We start from the raw sequence: 19,556 nt of genomic DNA, 5'->3' as shown, positions 1-19,556 counted from the left end.
CAACACGAACGACAATAGGTGATTGGCACCTTTGCTTTCGCCTCGACAGACGTGAGCACGGACTGCACTAATGAACGCCACTTTTGGGACCTGCATCTATTGTCCTACTGCAGGTGTTTGGTTCATAAACTGTTGGCTGGACACGCAAAAGCTAGATGAGGCGAGTCGTCCCGGCCGATTCCGTCCGAGCTTGCGATCGAGTTTCAAGCCCTTGCAGGTTGTCAGGACCAATACTTTTTCTGCAGCCCGAGTAATGAGCCGTTTAATTACCATCTGTCCCTGGACAACAACTGATGACATGCATCACACACACTCTGATGAACGAAACTTGCATCACAGGTCCCGTTCAGTAGAGACGTGACTTCAAGCTAGAGCTCTACGGGTTCCCGGATGACGGCTTCACAATGACCAGAAATCATTGAAATGGAAGCAAAAAATCCGATAATCCGCTCGGTCAACGAACCAAGTGCTCCCCAGATCTCACAATTTGCATTACCAATTCTGACCTCGGAATGACAAATTGCGGTATGGCACTTGAAGTCGGCTTGCCTGGATGGCGACAAGCCGAGCAATAGGCTATTGGGGTATCTCGGCCCACGCAAACAGCAGCAAGGCACCTTGTGATGTATCTTCAAATCAGATGGCAAAGACTCGAAATTTCCATTCTCATGAGGCCAGATACCTTGTTCATATAAATCGACCGCCGCCTGACTGATATCATCACCCTCAGACGACTTGACTCTTCCTGAGCTCTCAGAATGGCTTCCAAAATGCCAATTGCCAGCCCCCCGGGGCTCAGTTCAAACCCATGCCGCCGCAGTAGACTCCCGCTCTCTCTCATCCGGCATGGCGGCGGACTCATCGCCTGCGGTATGCTCTTTGGCTTCGTCGTTCCTCTGGTGCCTTACCCACGCCTTGGCCTTACAGCACACATTCAGTTCTGTGTGCAGGGCTTCACCGTGCTCCTCACTGGCCTGGTTCTCCAATCAGATCTCACAGGAAGCTCCAGCAGCCCAGACGGAGAAGATACTCAGCAGAGACGTCAGTTGGCCGACAGCCTCGGCTGGTGGCAGAAACAGGTGATATACTGGGGCTGCACAAGCATCTGGGCAACGATGATTGCTGAGGCGGGAAATGCCTGGTGGGGGACAAGGTGGACATTGCCAGTAGCACATCAGGCAGCAGGTTTACTCGGCCGTGATGTCGCTGCAAGATGGATGGAAGTGGTCGTTGCGGTTACGCACTTCCCGCTGGGTTTCCCGCTGGCCTCTGTGGTAAGTTGCATTCCTCGTGTTTCGAAGAGAGTGGCTGGGAGTTCTATACTGACGTCGTGTCTTCTTCCAGTGGCCCATCATATTGTCGACGCTGTGGTGATCTCCTTGCGTGTACAGACTCTTGCGTCTTGAAAGCGTGGCACATATTTCGCTAAGGAGATATCCAGCGCAATTTAGGTGGAAAGGTCATGATATAGGTGATCTTTTGCTCCACTGCGAAGTGGAATGGACAAAAGCCGTGCCATCTCGCTGCTAGCACTCGTTCATAGGAAGTTTTCAATTATGGTGACACAACATTCATCGCATCTTTCAGATTGCTATCTATTCGCGTTAAACGCCTGGGTTATGTCACTCTCGGATCGCAGTATACTACAGAGCTCAACCATCACCACCAAAGTTCACAAGTCGCACAATCCACCAATATGTATGAAATGAAAATCAGGATTCACAATCTACTCCTCTACCAAATGCCTTCAACAACCCGCTTCGCAAAATGCTATGCTCCAATTCAGAGCCAAGAGCAGCTCTGGAAGAGGATTCGCTGCCCGTCCAGCAATTGCCGACTCTCCTGTCCTACTCTTTCATCAGCAAGCAGCATTCGAACAATGTCCTCGTGTCCCCACAAATGAGCTTGAAGGAGTGCTCTAGACCTAGTCAAGAATGCCCTGTCAGGGTCAGTGGCTGGGTGAGAAAGCAATATGCGTACGATTTCGGTGTGCCCTCGGGAGGCTGCCATGACGATAGGCACAACCTGGTTATTATGCGCTGTAAGATTGGGATCGATGTCGGGGTGCGATACAAGAAGCCGGACCTCGTCTGGGAGGTTATTCTTGATGGCAACGATGAGGGGCGTGAAGCGAGTATCGGGGTCGACGAAGTTGACGTCGACTCTTCCGGTATCGAGGAGCAGCTTGACGATTTTGGCACCGACTCGATGTTCAACTGCAATGAAAAGCGGCGACCAGCCGCGGTTGGAGCGAGTATCCGGATCGACCAAAGGACCTTTGGCCAGCAGAAGCCGCACAATTTCTGCATCTCCTCCGCTAACAGCGAGGCTGAGAGGCGTCCGTCCGGTCTCGGACCTGGTATCAACCAGGATGCCATCCTGAGCCAGAAGTAGGTTGACGGTCTGGATGTTTTTGGACATGATCGCGAGATGTAATGCCGTCTCTTGGTGTGATCCGCTTTCATTCACGTTGACTCCAGGAACGTTGAGAAACTGGCGCATAATATCGGTTCGACCCTGCTCTGCTGCCATGGCCAAGGGGGTTAGCAGCCGGTTATACGTACAAGCATCTTCTTGGAACAATCCGTTGACTGGCATGCCATATTCTATGAGCTTCATCGAGGTACCAGTGCAGTTCCTGGAAATTGCCCAATGGAGAGCGGCGCAAACCTTGCTTTCGTGGCTGAGGCTCGATTCATAGAGAATGGGATTGCCCATCTGATACAGAGACCGGCATGTTCGAGATAGGACCGACAGGGACTTGAGTTGACCCTGGCTCTCCAAGAGTCCCATGATCATGAGGCAGAGCTCGGAGGGTAGATTGCCGAGAGACATGTTGAGAGAGCGACGGAAAATTTTGGCGCCAAAGGGGCTGAAGTTGAAGTGAATGAGTGAAAGTGATAGTGTGTGTCTGATCATCATCTTCTTCGTCTAGTCATACCAGGGTCTATATAGCCAAAGCCACAAGGTTCTCCAAAGAACCTACCAGGGTCTCTACAAACCTCGTCAGCGAACGATTTTGAGACAGAGACCAAATAGGAAACGAACAAGCATGCATCGAGCTGAGAACATCCAAGGGTGATCACGAAACCGAGGCGAATATTGAACATCGCAGATGAGTTTGTCGCCGAATTTGGCAGAGCTGAGTCGGTTTGTGCCGATGTTCAAATTGTCTTGTCAGCTATTTTCATTCAAGGTAACCAACAGTATTGAATGCATTGTAACATAATCCTCGATTGAACGCATTTCTTCTAAGTTTCTCGGGAGAGTGTGCAATACAACGTTCATCCATCCACTAGGTTCATAGACACTCTGAACGAGGCAAGGCGGCATGCCATGGGAAGTGGATAACCACTTCAACAATCGGTTCCATGGTCTAACGGTTATGACTGCGGATTCTGATTCCGCCAGCGAGGGTTCGACTCCCTCTGGAACCTTTTTTTGGGCAATTGTTTTGTTTTTCCTTCTGCGTGCTGAGGACACTGCTGTCATTTGTTTACATCCTTGGACAAATTTTTTTTCTCTATAACTTGGTCAGGAGCATGTTGTGTGTACGGAATATTTCGCACCAGTTAGAGTACCTGAGGAGCGTTGTGACAACGTTCAAGAAGAAAGGGAAGTGGATCACACAAGTTGACATAACACAACGCTCAAGAAGAAACCAACAAGGCGGCGGGAACAGCGACGAATTTCAGACTCGATAATGAACAATTTCATTCCAAATTGGCTTCCCGATACTCTGACTCCTTCCAACTTCCGTTCTGCAACTGGGCGCTGTTGCTCCTCCTGTCGTTGAGAAGACGATCACATTCCAAAGAACCCTGCGTTGTCTCCTCCCATGGATTCTCCAGCTCCAACATCCGAATCAGCTCGATACATTTCTCATTCCGCGCCGCGATGATATAACAAAAGCATTTGGAACAGCTAACCAAGTTCGAGATGTGCTTGAAGACGGCTTCGATTGGCTTCCCACTGGCATCGACCGCTCAGCTAACCGTGAAAAGTGTCAGAGTTTGCGACGCAGTGATCAAAAGATATTCCAGTGCGAAGAACCGACTGGCACATATCCGACCTCCATAAACAGACATGACGGGAGCGTCTGACTCTGTTCGAGTCGCCGGATAACGGTCGGGGTCGAACGACATCGGATGAGCAAAGGTCTTGGGGTCACGCAAAACGACCGGTGACGGGCAACAGCAGACATGTATGAGCTTTTTGACATGCGTTGCCCTAGGGAGATTACTCTCCTACTCTTCCTTGCAGGCTGTGTCGCCGGGCGGAAAGGTAAACCAACACAGCTTCTTCTTCAAGGACATTGATGGACAAGTTGAACCTCGGGGAACGGCTCGACAATGTAATCGTAGACTCGATTCAGTGAAGGAATGGCTGATTCCATTGTTGTTGTTTACAGTGTATGGATTTATCAGTGATGTATGCGAACTTCTCTGAAGCGAGAGAGCAAGACGTTCATCCAAACTGAGGATGAACAAACTTGCAGTGCCGAGTGAATCAAGATTGGGCTCTCATGAACGCACACAAAATATCGTACCCACCCACATCGTACGACTGGGAACTTGAATGTAAAGAACTTTATCGCGTAAAGAGTATATCGATCTTTAGCAGCCAGCTATCATGAGCAGAGAAAGCCAAGCGCTTCAGGAAAGAAAAGCTGGGAAAAGCGAAAAGTTGCTGAACTAGAGTATCACCACCGTTACTGTCGTCGCCTTATCCACTCATGGATAGACAGCGCCGTCATCATAACCATGAGATCGAAGTCGCGCCCTCTATCGACTTGGATCTGAAGCCATCCAGCCACTCCGATGGCCGTCACGTGAGTGAAAATCGCGAGTATGTTGCCCTGACTGTCGACGAGCTTCCTGTTCCGCAGGCTAGCCGAGTGAAGCTTCTTGCCTGGAACGCTGGCATGACGGGTGCGCTTCCAGGTGAACTCTTCGCGCTCGCCTTTGCCCGTCTCAACAATGTGTCCGTCGCCAGAGAAGGAGACGGAAATCCTGCGCTCGCGGCTGCCCATCGAGGGCCTGATGAAGTCTTCCCATACGATGGGCTCAGGGCCTGCGGGATCGCCGAATCCAACCTTGAAGTGTCGTGAGAACTTTGGCATGTGGCACACGACCAGGACGGGGGCGGTGTCGTCGGGGCCGTCGAGTAGGGCGAGATCAGGTTTGTTGCTCATGGGGTATGGCAAGTTTTTGACCCTGTAGAGAGGCTCCTCTCCGTCTGGGATTATCTGGTAGGAGCGCTTGAGGGCGGGCCGGACGATTTGGAAGAGTCGGGTCATTTTTCTTCTTCTCCTTTCTATTGCAGTGTCAGGTATTTCGATAATCGACGAGGCATATCGCTGTGGGCGTCATCAAGATGTCAAGCAGAGCCCGCGGCGGGCTTCTCTTTATGTATGCCATGCTGTAGCTGAGGATGAACATGCTCAGTCGCCTCACGATAGCTTGGGCGCGATGTCCTGGGAAGCCCAGATTGACTAGCGACCACGAGAACATGGGGCAGCGCCACCTGGAGCTCTCGTACTCATCGCATTCTTCGGATTTCGGTGCCCCTTTGCAGTAAGGCAACGAGCTAGCAGGGGTTCATGACGCAAATACCGGGTAGCCGTCGGTCGATCAGCTGGAGGAGGGCTGAGCCTGTGGGACACACGGGATTTCGTATGGACGAGGGATGGAAATGGACAGCTAATGGATGAAAATATTCCGAGAGCTTCGAGAGGAGCTTCATTGTGTCTTTGAATGAAGCTCAGTAGTGTTTTTGGAGATTATTCAAGAGAGTTTCCTGGGCTGGCGCATAATGGCTACAGTGGGAGGGATCGGGCTGTGATTTTGACCAGCCAATTTCTCAAAGGACAGCGTCTGGATCACGGAGAAGACAAATGAAATCAAGCATGGATGAAAGAATGCCACCGAGTGATACTATCTGATATTTTCATTTCATATACCTTCATGCTTACTGGGCCTTGGAGCCTGTTGGTGATTTTCAAGTTCTCCTTTGCCGACATGCCTCTTGCTACAGCGGCCAGATCGTAGACGCAGCCGGTGATTCTCTTTAGGCAGGTCCATCAGGAAACAAAGCAGCATCACTTCAACAGTCACGAAGCAGCGTAACAGCCATTGAGGACTTCCCTTGTAGTTCTCAGGGGCTTTACCATAGACGCAACAGTCTCGTGCCACTCGTGCCACTCCTGCCTCTACACAGATATACAGCCACAAACCCTTTATCATCAAATCGACCCCAGTGACGAGCCAATTTCTCAGCTCCCAACTCAAACAGTCACCCGTCCAGCGCGTCCAACCGGCTCCATCTCCTCCCCACACGCCCAACCGCGACGCGATTCTCCCATACAAAACGCGATGCCTTCACCCGGAGCTGGAGCTTCGCCGCCCTCCGGGCGATTCTGCCGGCCCGCTGGCCCTCACCGCTTTCAACCCCCTATATATACTTCGCTCGCTCCCGTCAAAGCGAAGCTTTCTTCTTCTTCTTTTCTTCTTTAGCTCTCTTTGCCTTTTGGCTTAGATCAAGTGTAGTATCTGTTCTTTTCAGTTTAATCTCTGAAAGGTCCCTAAGGGGACCAATCGTGATTATTCTTATTTTTGAAACTCGAGCAGTTTCCTCTGTGCTTGCACATGATCCTGCTCACTGTGTCCCTGGTATTACACTGCCTCCAGGCGACGCGACCTTTTCATTGTTGCTCGGGCTTGCCCAAGCAGTGAAGAAGAGTCTTGACTGAGCTACTCTACGAGTGTTGCTGTGGTACTGCTGTGGTGGTGAAGTGCTGGTGAAGCCATGACCGGAGAACCATGGAAGTCCTGGACCTGCAGCACGAAAGAAAAAAGAAGCCATTGTGCGTGGCCTTCGCGGCGGTGCAGCAAAACGTACGCAGAGGGGAATTCAAATCAAAACGCGTTTTTTGCGTACACGATCATGATCATGTTGATACTCCCAACAGCTCTTTTTATTCACCACTACATAGGATCTCATTCTCAGTATGTCGAAGTCGCGATACTCAAACGACCTCCATCCGTCAGAAGTACTGTTCCATCCACGTATCCTCCCGCCTTGCTCGTCAGATACAGCATTGCCCCAGCAAACTCTTCCTCCGTGCCCATCCTCGCCAGAGGAATAAACGACCCTGGTAGACTGCCCTCCTCTCGAATCTCCGTGCTTGAGGCTCTGATGTCTCGTTCGGTGATTTCGCTCGGATACAGCCCAGGCGCGATGGAGTTGACTCTGATCTTGTGCGGGGCCAGCATTGTCGCAAGCTGCTTGGCCAGCTGCACTGCTGCTGCCTTGCTGCTGCCGTGGGCAAACCCGGCCTTGGGGAGGCGAGCAAAGCTTGCGACAGAACCGGTGACGATGACCTGAGACTTTTGGGGAATCACGGCTCTCTTGTTTCCTTCGTCGAGCAGTTCCAGAAACGCAAGGGCAGTGTAGAAAACAGCCGTGGCATTGACGTGAAAAGACTGCGTAAACTCCTCCATGCTGTATTCCCAGAGACTCTCCAGGATATCCTTAAGATCGAGGTTGTTAATTTCCTTCATCAGATCTGAATTATCAGCCGTGATGATCCCGCTGTTCGCGAAGACGACATCGCAGTAGCCCAGCTCTGCCCGAACTCGATCAGCCGCTGCCTTGAGCGCGTCCTTGCTCGTAACATCGCAGACAATAGGCCTTATCGCCTCTGGCTTCGGACAAGTATCTCTTGTGGCCCCCAGGGCATCTTCTCGTCGTCCAAGCACGTAGACTGCCCTGGCTCCGTTGACGGCGAGGGCGTGGGCTGTGATTCTGCCTAGGCCAGAGCCTCCGCCGGTGATGACGGCGACGAGACCATCAACTCTGAAAAGAGACTCGACGCTGTAGGGACTCGGTTTCATTTTGGGTTCTTTGAACCTTTATGGGTAAACGCAAAGTCTACTGCAGAAAGCACTCTATGCTTGCTTCCACCAGTCTGTGGTCTATGAGATCGACAGTTTGAGCAAAATGGTGTCCTCAAAATGACAGAACGGAGGTTATTATTCTCCGAATATTACGCTCAGCTACCATAGGCCACCTTGTGAGATCATGCAATAACGACGCCCTCTGTGGATAAAATCATCTTCGTCTCTCTTTAGTGTGCTGACTGAACGGCCGGAGCCAAAAAAGTTGAGGTTCCAAGCTCATTGCCACATTGGGTCAGTATGTGGTCGCCCCCCCGGACGCTGAACCGAGTCTCTCAGAGGCCGTTTCAGCACAGCTGGGGCATCGCGGCTGACCTCAATCCTCTGCTAGGCGAGTCCTCAGTGGACGCTGAGCGCTGAGACAGTTCGCTAACGGAGACGCCCTCGACTATCGTAAGCGAGGGCTGGCAGTTCACCTGTTCCTCCACCTGCCCATGGTGCATTGCGTAGACTTCATGCGTGCACTTACACATGTCCTCGGCTTTCTCTCGACTGGAATCCATCGATAACCTTTTGTTGATGTCTCACCATCCGTCTTCCGCATTGCTCGGGTCTCCGTCTCAACTATCGACGTTATCGCATCTGCAAGCCATTCTTCGACAGCTCATTTCGCTCCATTCCAGCTGCGTCGGCCAGCATGTCATGCATGAACAGCACTGCAAAAAAACGCACAACCGATGGCGTGTCGCCCCCTGCTTGATACGATAGCAACCGTCGATTTGATCTAGCTTCGCGATGGAGCTGTTGGATTGGACGTGTGATGCTCCTATTGGTGCCTGATATGGACCGGCCAAGGGGGCCTGAAGAGCCGTAATCACATGTGAAACCCGACGGGCACCAAGTTGGAGATCAACATTCGCCTCGTCACCGTGGATGGCGATGTTGGGTCTGCATATGCTCTCTAATAACCAACTCAATTCTCCCTGCAGCTTTCTCGTCGACCCTCAACTACCCATCTCCAGTGCTGCGGTCCCTAGCAATGCCAATGTGCATCAATCTGCATCGTCCCACCACTTGAGTTGACTCTCCAATTGCTTCAGAAAAAAACACCATGGCGGCAGACGAGGCTGCCGTAGCCTCAAGGCAGGCCCAGCCGAAACAAGGGCCAACACTTCTCCCGTCGCCCGTCGCCCACGCCGTGAGCCTCGCCGCTCGATCGACGTCGCTTGCCATACGCATTGGATCGGTGGTCAGCAATGCCAGCCTCGATGCTGCTAGACTCACAACCCTTGGTGGCCTCGAGCTGGCCCGGGGCTTGATCGAAGGCGTAATAAGCCGAGCTGCCAAAGATACCATCGAACAATCGCGAACCGATCTGGCCATTCAAGATGCAGAGACGGTCCTGGAGCGCAGCCTCGAGAACCTGCATTACGCTGTTACTCAGGCCGTTTTCTGGACGTCGGTCAGCTTTCGACTCACAGGGACAACCATATCCACGGCTTCCGCAGGCTCGCAGCTTCTCCTTTCGTCCTTCGATCAGCTCTTCGGCTCAACTGACTCTTCCCGAGCTGTTGCCAGCATTGTCACGCTGATCCGCCGCGAGTTTGAGAATCCCGCAACGGGCCTCCAAGGAGAGAAAGTTGGTGTCATTGACCTGACTCTTGCCCTCAGCACGCTGGCCTATCTACAGCGGGCATGCCGCAAGACGGCCGAAGAAGAGCGCCGGAGACAGTCATATGAAGAAATCATCTGGGATGTGGTTGTCCTAGAAGATGGAGACAGAGTGGATATCGATGAAAAGGTGTTGAGCGAGATTCGCGGCGGCTACGGCAACACGGACAAGGACGACTCTTCATCGTCGCCCCCCGGTAGTCCCTGGACCGGCACTGAAGACGATGAGGCTGTTGTATCTCGACTGAAAAGTCAGATCATGGCCTCTCTGACTCCGGGCACCACGGTATCGGTTTCCAACTCCGTGTCTTCAGTGCAGACGATCACTGTCGATGTCCAAGGACCTCGGCTGCTCTCCCTACCAACACCTCCAGGCGCTGAGATCGTTGAGACAAAAGCTCTTGGGAGCCAGCTATCATATACATCGTCGAGTCAAAAAGACCAATCTTCAACATCATCCTACCGAGTCGTCTACAAGCTGCACCGCCAAAAGAAGGAAACTTCCTCTTTCTCAGGCGACGAGGAATACAAAGATGAGGCCCTCGAGATCATGACGGACAACCAGAGCTGCAGCAGCAGTGAAGAGACTCTTGCTCCAGGGACGCCTACTATTACTCTTCCTGAATACCAATCCCCTCCGGTATCACCAGCCCTGCTGCCGTCCTCAACTTTTGCGTTACCCTCACAGCCATCTACTTCGACTGAAACCAAACGACGCCACAAATCGCATTCTCATGATTTCAAGAAGCCAACACAGTCGAGTTCTCGCAAAAACAATGCCGATTCTGCGAAGGCAGTTTCTTCTCGCAATTCCACGATTGCCTCGAAAGAGCCAATATATCTCGAAGATCTGGAGGCCTTGGCCAACCAGAAGAAGCAACGCACACCAATGCACAGTAAATCTCACGATACGTCACATAAGCATGGTCACTCTGGGAGAAAAAGTGAGGGAGGGAGTTCCTCTCGATCATCGGATAAGAAGACAGGCTTAAGGCATGTCCTCCGAGGGAACGGCCCGTCCATCGCATCCATCTGGACGAAGGATTCCGGCACGACGGACTACATCAGTTCCAAAGACAAGTCAAGGCTCCACAAATCGTCTCACAGAGATGCGAAAGAACACCGACCAAGATCTCCAAACAGCGACTTGGTGTTACGCTCGCCCCCTGAGCACCACAGCATCTACCTTGTGCCCCCCTCTGTTGGCCACAACCGAAACCGGTCGTATGCCACCAGCATTTATAGCGTGGGAACCAACGATTCGCAGTCGTCCCTGATGCTATCGTCATACTATCAGAAGAGTTCCTATAACACAGCAGACGCTCTCCGTGCTCTCCGCGAAGAAGGATTCGTCGACGGTACCTTTCCCGAGGGTCACCTGCTCCCCAACATAACTCGCTATATGCGGTTCTCATCGGCGTGCTACGGCTCCCACTTTCTGAAACTTACCGGTATATCCAACGAAGTACCAAAGGTTGGCGCCTGGGATGGCACTCACCACGATATCCGGCATTTCCTTCACCACACCGAGTCAGAAGCCGACAACATCCTGCTCGCTTCCTTTGTCGACCCCAATGGAGGGAGCGATTCTTCTGGTCACACCGGGTCCGGTGTTCCTCTTGTCCATTATATCTCGCTCGACCACGCAGCCAAAGCCGTCGTGTTAGCTTGCAGAGGTACGCTAGGATTCGAAGACGTCCTGGCTGACTTGACATGCGACTATGACAGGCTCGTCTGGAGAGGCAAGGGCTACAGAGTGCACAAGGGCATCCACGCCTCTGCCCGGAGACTGCTGTACGGTGGCGATGGCCGTGTTTTGACGACGCTTAAAGAGGCTTTGCGCGAGTTTCCCGATTATGGACTTGTTCTATGCGGGCATTCTCTGGGAGCCGGTGTCACGTCTTTACTAGGAATCATGTTGTCCGAGCCTAACCCCCTTGGCCCTGGCTTCGTCACTTCTGCTGAACCATACACTCTCAGGCCTCCGCCAAACGAGGCTCTGGTCAATGTTAGGCTGAGCGACATCCGGCCTCCGTCCGGTCGCCGCATACATGTGTATGCATATGGCCCCCCTGCCGTCATGTCGTCGTCTCTACGCAAGATTACTCGAGGCCTCATTACCACAGTCGTTCATGGTAATGACTTGGTGCCTCATCTGTCCTTGGGTCTACTCCACGACTTTCAAGGTGTTGCTCTCGCCTTCAAACATGATGAGAACAAGACCAAATCTGAAATCCGCCAACGGATTTGGAATGCTCTTCAAGACAATGTCTCAGAAAGATGGTATCCTTATCGCAGCGCGAGCAAGGTCGCGAGCAGTGGAGGCGTCAGTGACGAGGAGAGATGGATGCTTCCGGCGCTGGAGAACCTGAGGGCGGCCATGAAGGGGAAGAAGTTGCTTCCACCGGGCGAGGTGTTTACCATTGAGACGCAGCGTGTCCTTCGCAGAGATGCCTTCCTTATGTTGGACGAGGAGCATTTTGGGCGGCCTGCGCAGAGAATTGTGCTGAAGTACATCAAAGATGTCGAGGGCCGCTTTGGAGAGGTGCGGTTTGGTACGAGCATGTTGACGGATCACAGTCCGGCAAAGTACGAAGATGCTCTGAACAAGTTGAGAGTTGGAGTCTCGACTTAGCTGAAAACGATGTCTTTCGCCTCTGGATATCTTTGATGATTGCGAGTCATGTTTCCCTTGAACTGCCAGCTGGAGTTTATCACTGAAGCGAAATGGAGGACTTTGGCCGCCATACTAGTTCGATCAATTGAGTTGTGGAAATATCTCGTTTCTTCCCTGCCCTCCTGAATATACACGTGTTATAATAGAATATCTACCCAATGCTTACACCTTCTTTCGGAGCTAGAGTTCCACACTGAAAGAAGAACAGCGCCTTGACCAATCATGCACATATACGCACAATGAACACCAACCTAGACTCAATCACTCGTTATTTGCCTTACTAACCGGAGCAGTGTGTTTCTAACAGCATCATACTCAGGATCGTGCGGCTCGAACTTTGCTATATCTGCATGAGTTCGTGGTATCGCGCACTCGAGCAGGTCGTCACCGGCCCACGGATGGCGATGAATTGCTGAAGCCCTCGACAAAACAACTCCCTTCTGAACGCTCCCATCCTTGTGCGAGTCAGTATCTGGTTCATGCAATGGAGAATCCCGATGTCTTACTTTTTGCGCGATTGCAGATTCCAGCGTCTCATAAAAACTGAAGATCCGGGTCTCATGCCTCAGAGTGAAGACTTTCATGAGCATCTGTCTCAGAATCTCAGACTCGTCTTGACTCAGCGAATCTTCGAGTTGCTGTCTGGAACCGTCTTCTGCTTCGCTACAGCACAGAGATGCTATACCCCTGCTATTGTTAGGTACGGCGAAGAAAAACACTGCTCGAATTCCATCGAGAAGAGTTTGATCCGACTCTCTTTCTGAGATAGACAAATTTACCAAGGCCTATGTCATTTTTTAGTCATGGCATATGTACTTTTTTGACATATTTGGCCCCCTACCTGTGTGATAATAAGACCTCCGACACCGTGACCAATGAGTATCGTAGGGGTAGCAACGGAGGGACTGCGTAGAGTCATGAGACTCTTGAGAAAGGCATTCCCGATAGCTTGAAAAGTCGCCGGACCACACTTTCTGTTCAACAAAGATTCAAAACCATATGTCATGACTCTCGCCATTGGCCGCCGACTTGTCTTATTGAGAAGCTGAGCGGGGAGGGCATCTCTGAGCCAGACATGATTGCTTGCCTCATCTTCGAAGGAGTCTAAGGGGCATCCACTCATGTTGCCTAGAGCAATAATACTATTCGAGTGAGTGAGATATTATTATAAAGCTGGAATTCAGATATAAGTACTCCACTTTGTGATTGTCGGCCGACGGCATGTATAGAGTAGTCATGCCGAGCAAATCATCGTCAATTGTGATGCAGTCGGTCTCGGAGGAGTGGTTCTCTCCCGACTCGCTCAATGAAATGTCCCACGGCTTCGGGCCTTGCGTCACCAATGGACGGGTCTTAAATACCACGGTAGCTGTATAGGAGCGACGACCGTCTTCAAGGGCGAAGGATCGTATGGCTGGGCTTGATGAAGGGTCATGTTCTTCCAGACAAGCTCGTAGACGGGTCACACTCCAGTCCAGAGGCACTCCTTGGACGCGGAACGTATCTCTCTCGACCATATTCTGCTGCAGCTGAAAGACTCAATAGGTTCTGATGTAAATATCGCCTAATAAAAGTTGAGGTTGATGTATCAAGAGAGGGCAGGCAACAAGAGCAGAACCGGGTGTTCTTTATAGATCCTGAACCAATTCCATAATCTTTCCAATTTTCATAATAGCTCTAATCAAGAGAGTTGTAAATCTAAATCTACATCGAAAGGATTCATGATAACTTTTGCGTCGTGCCAGTGAGAGGGGTGGTGTTTCAGCCCGATGAGTCGCAAGACTAATGCATGCTGTAGAGAGCTTTTAGCCCAACAGATTCCGCCACATTTTACCGCGGAGTCCGTAAATGCCACTAAATATCCTCCATTAGGCGCGGCAGATGGTGTTTAACTCTTTTTGGGCTACTGCCGACGAAGGAGTTCAGATGTCGGTGATATCGTTGCTGCATCTGCCGCGGCCCCGCTGTAGCCCCCGAGAAACGAGGGTCGGCGGCTATTTGCATGCTGCCGGAAGCCACCAGGCGAGGTTTCATTGCATACGGGTATGCATTCCCAAACGACAGGTTGTGAAATGGACAAACGTATTTGGCAATGTAGGCTGAGGTGCCAGAAGAAACGCTTGCCGTTTGTGTCAGTATCAATCATTAGTACTTGTGTTTCCCATCTTCAACGGGGGGCAGGGACGTCAACATACAGGTCGGAAACTCGACACGACTTCTGGGAGTTCAAACAGTCCAGTCTTGCCAGTTCTATACGACAAGCTTGTCTCTTGAAAAGGCAAATCGGGCTGCGGTAAAGAGCACAGCTCCGGCCATGAGGACAGCACCACTAAAGATGATGCCTTGAGAATAGCCGTCGTACCTATCGATCAGGGCGCCAGTGATTGGAGTGCCGCCCAAAGCACCGAAGCCGATGAGAAATGTGGACATGCCTATGTAAGTTCCAATCTATAAATGTGTGTCAGGCCGCGAAATTTTCGACATGTTGATGAGCGAACAGGCGCTTACCTTGCTGGGGTGATCTGCCGTGTGTGCGATGGTGGTATACATGAGGGCGATGATGATGCCGCTGGTCGCGCCAAACAAGATGGACAACACAACAAGTCCTGCTGTAGATGTGATCTTGAGCCAGCAAAACATGAGCAATCCGGAGGCATAACAGGCCACAGTGATGACGTTGAACTGGCCGAGATGTCTGGCAACAAAACCAGCAAATACTCGGCCCAAGAATGATCCTGCGTTGATCAAGGCGAACAGATAGGATGCAAGGCCCGGAGACATTCCATGTACTGTGCCGTAGTCGGCGAGATAAAAGTATGGCGTCCAGAGTCCTAGTATGACCATGAACAACGCGGCAACTTGGAGAGAGAAGGCGGGGATATTGAAGGCCTCTGGCAGAATGAAAGCGCCACTTCTCTTCAGAGACGTCGGCCGAATAGCTACGGCTGCAATCGCCAGCAAGAAGAGAGTCAAGAAACCACAGATCCGCTGTCCCCAGGCAAATCCGACACTGTTCTCTTCGAGCAGATTGGTCATAATCACCGGATAGATGATTCCTCCAAGGGGAGAACCAGTAGTGGCAAAAGCCATGGCAATAGGTCGCCTCCTGTGGAAATAATGGCCCACGATGGAGATTGCAGGAGTAAATATGAGGCCGGATGCAATGCCGATGAAGATGCCCTGGCAGAGGATGAACTGGTAGAGCTCGGTACAAAGGCTTGTGAGCATCATGGCGACAACCAGGAGTAAAGAGAATGGCCAAATAATAACCTATGGCGTTTAATGTCAGAAAAGATTCATGAATAGGGGGTGTTAGGTCTGGGTGACGTGCTCATCATACCATTGCTCCGTACCGATCTGCCAGCGGGCCCGCGACCAAAGCTGCTGAGAACTGGGCAAATGACTGAATAGCTCCAATCCAGGCCACATCAGACGGAGAGTGGCCAGACAAAAACGTCTTGAGATAGTAGGTTTCGTAGACTCTGTATTCAAGATGAAATGACTGTTAGCGATGACACTTTTATAAGGATGTAGTGGCTGGCCAAGTACGAACCCAAAGGAGTTCACGTAACCAAATGATGCAAAAGATGTGCACCAGCACCCCAAGACCACCAGCCAGGCCCGTAGGCCTCCCTCTGGAAACTCATGAGGGACCGAGTGACCCTTTGGTTCGCGAGATCCCTCAACAGCCTCCTCACCCCCTGAGAAGATTGCCGACTCGATCTCGGTAGTGCTACCCGACGACATGGTAACAAATGAAGGGGCCTGGCACTAAGAATTAGAGTCCCTGGTCACAGGAGGTCTGTCACACTATCACACTGCCACGACAGCCGAGCGTAGATCAACCTGCAATTCTTGATTTATATACTACATGGGCTACTGCTTGTATGGGTGTGTGAGCTTAAATATGGTCGTCAGGGCTCTCACATGCAACTTTCCATCTCCGTTTTCACCGAGCCGACGATCCACAGATGAGCTGATTCGAAGCCTTACAAAGCTGGATATCTTATCTGATGGACATGTCCCCGCTGTTCCGTGCTCGATCTACGAGCTCATTCCATGGCGGTGATTCTCGTGTGTAAAAGAGCGAGCTGAAGCGGTGGGCGATAACACCAGGAAATGGTCTCGGAGAAAGTGGAAAGAATTTTCCGTAGCGCAGAGGGTGGAGCAGAGGCGGATGACGGAGATGGTCGGTCATTTCGCAAGCCACCCAATCATAGCACCCCGGCAATATATAGACTATCTCCTTGCAATCCAGGGACGATCCTCTGCAACCCTCGATATGACGATCGAGACGCGAGCCTGACACCGAGGACACCTTCTGCCACCAGCTCAGAATGACAGACGACCCGGAACGCGCGTTTCCGGCTCCGACAATAGCCGAGGACGCGGTTGAGAGGAGGAGCGCGAGCACGCAGGCGGCCAGCGTCGAGGCTCCCGCTCCCGCTCCAGCTGCAGGCCCAGCTCCAGCTCCAGCTGAGGGCGCGAGTGCCGAGCCTCAGGAAGCGCGCTCCAGGAAGAAGCGGCTGCAGCTGAGCTGCGGTGAGTGTCGCAGGAAAAAGGTAACGGTAACGCGGTGATGAGACAGGAAACTGAAGGCGATCGCGTCTGGCATATTTGTGTTCTAACCAGCAACTCATCGCCAGCTCTCCTGCGACAGAGGCCGGCCGTGTCGCAGATGCGTCAGGACGGGCAGGGCAGACCAGTGCGAATTCGAAACCAATCCGCGCTCAGCGCAGCTGCCTATTGACCAGGGCGCGCAGCTGGAGCAGATCAAGTCCGACCAGGCCGAGCTTCAGAGCCTGCGGACTGAGATTTCCCAGCTCAAGGAGCTGCTCTCACGGCCTGTGGCGCCTCCTCCGCCACCGACTCACCCTCATTCTCATTCTCTTCCTCAGCCTATTCCTCAGCATGGCAGAGGCTCCTTCGCGGAAGAAGCGCGTGTCGGCGACTTCTCCTCCAAAAGGAGTGTCGAGGTGGAATCCAAGGACTTCGTGACCATAAACCGGTTTCCCAACAGCTCGAGCGACGGCCCGCCTGATCCAAGGGAGAAATCGCCACGAGGATACTACAGACGACACACGTTGCTGCGCTTCTTTTCAGAGGTAATCCCTCGCCTGATTTTATTGTGCTATCGTTGATTGTTTTAACCCGGCGCAACAGATTCCACAGCTGTTTCCGTTCATCAAGGAGATTGCCGACCAATGGCTGAAGCCCTATGGGATCTACATCAAGAAGAACAAGGCCGCCAAAGATGAAAGTTGGAGGATGAAGATGGCAGCCAGTGAGCAGCCACTGCTTGAAGGCCTCTTGCCACCAAAGCATGACACGGACGTTCTCATCGCAATTTACCTTGATCACTTCGAGCAGCTGCATCGCATTGTCCACATTCCAACCTTCAACAGGGAGTATATCAATTTCTGGACTCCAGGCAGACCGCGGTACCCGACAATGGCAGCAATGATACTCGCCATGATTTCCGTGTCGGTTTGTGCCTCTGTTCACCTTGTTGGTTCTTCGCCTGTCCCTACCAACTACCGGAAGATGGCTGAGATGTGGATCTCTTCCATCGACGACTGGCTGCGGCTGCAAAGCACAAAGCACCGCAAGCTTGTGCACTACCAGGTGGCCAGCTTAATGTACATTGCCAAGCGGATGAACTTGGTCGGCAAGAAGAAATTCTGGAAAGACACGGGCTCCATGATGCAGGATGCAGTCATGGACGGCTTGAATCGCGATCCTTCACTCGCCGATACCTTCTTCATTAGGGAGATGAAGAGACGGCTTTGGTACACCGTCCGCGAGCTGGAGCTCCAGAACTCCTTCGAATGCGGCTTGCCCACTCTCCTCCACACGATTGAGTCCAACGTCACAGCGCCGCTCAACCTTGCCGATGAAGATTTCGATGACACAACGAAGCTGACGCCCATGTCGAGACCGTCAAGCTCCTACACGGAATCTTCGTACCAGTTCCACAGCTTCCGAAGCTGGGAGCTGCGTCTCGAGCTGTCGCGACGGCAGTTTGGTTCCGGGGTTTTCAGGGCTCTCGACTACGACGACGTTCTGCGGTATACACACGAGATCACACGAGCTTTGAAGGATCTCCCTCCGTGGATCAATGGCCGAACAGATGGCAAAAGCGATGGAAGGGTCCTCTTGTCGTATTCGATGTTGGAGTTTCAGCTCAAAGAATGTCTTCTGGCCATCCACCGGCCGTATGTGGACAGGGATGGCAAATACCCACTCTCGGAAACAATCTGCTACCAAACAGCACGAGAAATACTGCTTTCCAACATACAGCTGGCGAATTTCGGGGTTCAAAGTTTGACACAGCTTCGCGAAGATCTTGCGATTGCCTCGTTACACATGACTCGCCTTACACTGATGCAACCAGAAGGTTGGCTCTCTTCTTCTACCGTCCTTGTCTCTCGCGCTCACGGACAAAGCTTCGAGCCGAACATCGTGGCTGACTTGCAACAGGTTCCAACAGCATCATCATGGCCAACGCCTTGGCGACTGTCGACCTGCTGGAGCAATGCCTCCCGCTCATTGAGGATAAATATCTACGTTTCTCCGATCCTTGGAACTTTTTCATCATGTGCACGGCCATCATGCTGATCAAGATACACCTCGGAAAAGAAACTCGACAAACTGCCAAGTCATCCTGTGCACGCAGATTCTTGGATCTTTATTACAAAAGTGTGTGGATGCACCACCCCTCTGATCTCGCTCAGCAGCAGGCCATTTCTCGTGATATTGCCAACCAAACAAACGTGAGTTCTGTAATGACAGTTCATTTATTGCGCTCTTTCTTCTCGCACGACCTTCCGGATCGATTTAAGCTTACTTTTACGTCTATTCAAGGCTGCCGCTGCCTGTCCCCCAGCTCCTCCTCCAGAGGGAAGCGTCCTTCCCACCTCGGTGTGGCTCGATAACAGCTATCCAGATGTACGTCCAGGGTCTTGATAATGACGTTGCATGCACTAATCACCCCGTAGATTGGAAATGACCCGTTTGATCTCTCCGTCGAAATGGACGTGTGGGACGAGGCGGGATTCCCTCTGCCGGGGTTTCCCAACTGCTAGCCAGGATCCCGATGCCTTTCGCCCAGTTATTCCCGAACAATTGTCTGCAGAGACGATAATGAGCCCACCGCAACAGGTTGAAAATATTCAACCCGTTTACCCGCACCTATAATATCATTCATTGTGGGGAGAAGTTTGGGGTTACGATAATCCACATCATCGGGTGGCACATGATGCTTCTCCGCACTCGACTTCGATATCCGTCAGGCATAAATGATGTGAACG

General features: G+C 51.9%; 7 protein-coding genes and 1 non-coding gene across 8 annotated transcripts; 4 read left to right on the top strand and 4 right to left on the bottom strand.

Annotated features, from left to right (window-relative positions):
• Nucleotides 1-770: 770 nt before the first annotated feature.
• Nucleotides 771-1,374, top strand: BBK36DRAFT_1164845 (hypothetical protein; the record flags this gene model as incomplete). Its single annotated transcript, XM_024894702.1, has 2 exons — nt 771-1,274; nt 1,345-1,374. The coding sequence occupies 2 exons, from the start codon at nt 771-773 to the stop codon at nt 1,372-1,374; spliced, it is 534 nt and encodes a 177-aa protein (XP_024753616.1).
• Nucleotides 1,375-3,365: 1,991 nt separating this feature from the next.
• On the top strand, nt 3,366-3,437 carry BBK36DRAFT_t19. Its single transcript has one exon. It is a non-coding gene; the product is annotated as a tRNA-Gln (tRNA).
• Nucleotides 3,438-4,711: 1,274 nt separating this feature from the next.
• Nucleotides 4,712-5,299, bottom strand: BBK36DRAFT_15989 (hypothetical protein; the record flags this gene model as incomplete). Its single annotated transcript, XM_024897694.1, has 1 exon — nt 4,712-5,299. The coding sequence occupies one exon, from the start codon at nt 5,297-5,299 to the stop codon at nt 4,712-4,714; it is 588 nt and encodes a 195-aa protein (XP_024753615.1).
• Nucleotides 5,300-7,004: 1,705 nt separating this feature from the next.
• BBK36DRAFT_1107567 (NAD(P)-binding protein) lies at nt 7,005-7,895 on the bottom strand (the record flags this gene model as incomplete). The annotated part of the gene is made up of 1 exon (XM_024889267.1): nt 7,005-7,895. One exon carries the CDS (start codon nt 7,893-7,895, stop codon nt 7,005-7,007), a length of 891 nt encoding a protein of 296 aa, XP_024753614.1.
• A 1,114-nt stretch (nt 7,896-9,009) lies between these two features.
• BBK36DRAFT_1136966 (hypothetical protein) lies at nt 9,010-12,204 on the top strand (the record flags this gene model as incomplete). The annotated part of the gene is made up of 1 exon (XM_024893123.1): nt 9,010-12,204. The coding sequence occupies one exon, from the start codon at nt 9,010-9,012 to the stop codon at nt 12,202-12,204; it is 3,195 nt and encodes a 1,064-aa protein (XP_024753613.1).
• Nucleotides 12,205-12,503: 299 nt separating this feature from the next.
• Nucleotides 12,504-13,763, bottom strand: BBK36DRAFT_1107742 (hypothetical protein; the record flags this gene model as incomplete). Its single annotated transcript, XM_024889289.1, has 3 exons — nt 12,504-13,031; nt 13,088-13,388; nt 13,441-13,763. The coding sequence occupies 3 exons, from the start codon at nt 13,761-13,763 to the stop codon at nt 12,504-12,506; spliced, it is 1,152 nt and encodes a 383-aa protein (XP_024753612.1).
• Nucleotides 13,764-14,496: 733 nt separating this feature from the next.
• Nucleotides 14,497-15,993, bottom strand: BBK36DRAFT_1164840 (MFS general substrate transporter; the record flags this gene model as incomplete). The annotated part of the gene is made up of 4 exons (XM_024894701.1): nt 14,497-14,694; nt 14,755-15,516; nt 15,587-15,728; nt 15,800-15,993. 4 exons carry the CDS (start codon nt 15,991-15,993, stop codon nt 14,497-14,499), a joined length of 1,296 nt encoding a protein of 431 aa, XP_024753611.1.
• Nucleotides 15,994-16,583: 590 nt separating this feature from the next.
• Nucleotides 16,584-19,382, top strand: BBK36DRAFT_1173759 (hypothetical protein; the record flags this gene model as incomplete). The annotated part of the gene is made up of 7 exons (XM_024895883.1): nt 16,584-16,808; nt 16,893-17,093; nt 17,145-17,351; nt 17,410-18,643; nt 18,727-19,019; nt 19,111-19,194; nt 19,245-19,382. The coding sequence occupies 7 exons, from the start codon at nt 16,584-16,586 to the stop codon at nt 19,329-19,331; spliced, it is 2,331 nt and encodes a 776-aa protein (XP_024753610.1). The 3' UTR covers nt 19,332-19,382.
• Between the last annotated feature and the right edge of the window lie 174 nt (nt 19,383-19,556).

This window comes from Trichoderma citrinoviride (genome assembly GCF_003025115.1).
Source record: "Trichoderma citrinoviride strain TUCIM 6016 unplaced genomic scaffold BBK36scaffold_1, whole genome shotgun sequence".
NCBI lineage: Eukaryota > Fungi > Ascomycota > Sordariomycetes > Hypocreales > Hypocreaceae > Trichoderma > Trichoderma citrinoviride.
This window is presented reverse-complemented; position numbering and strand designations above follow the sequence as displayed.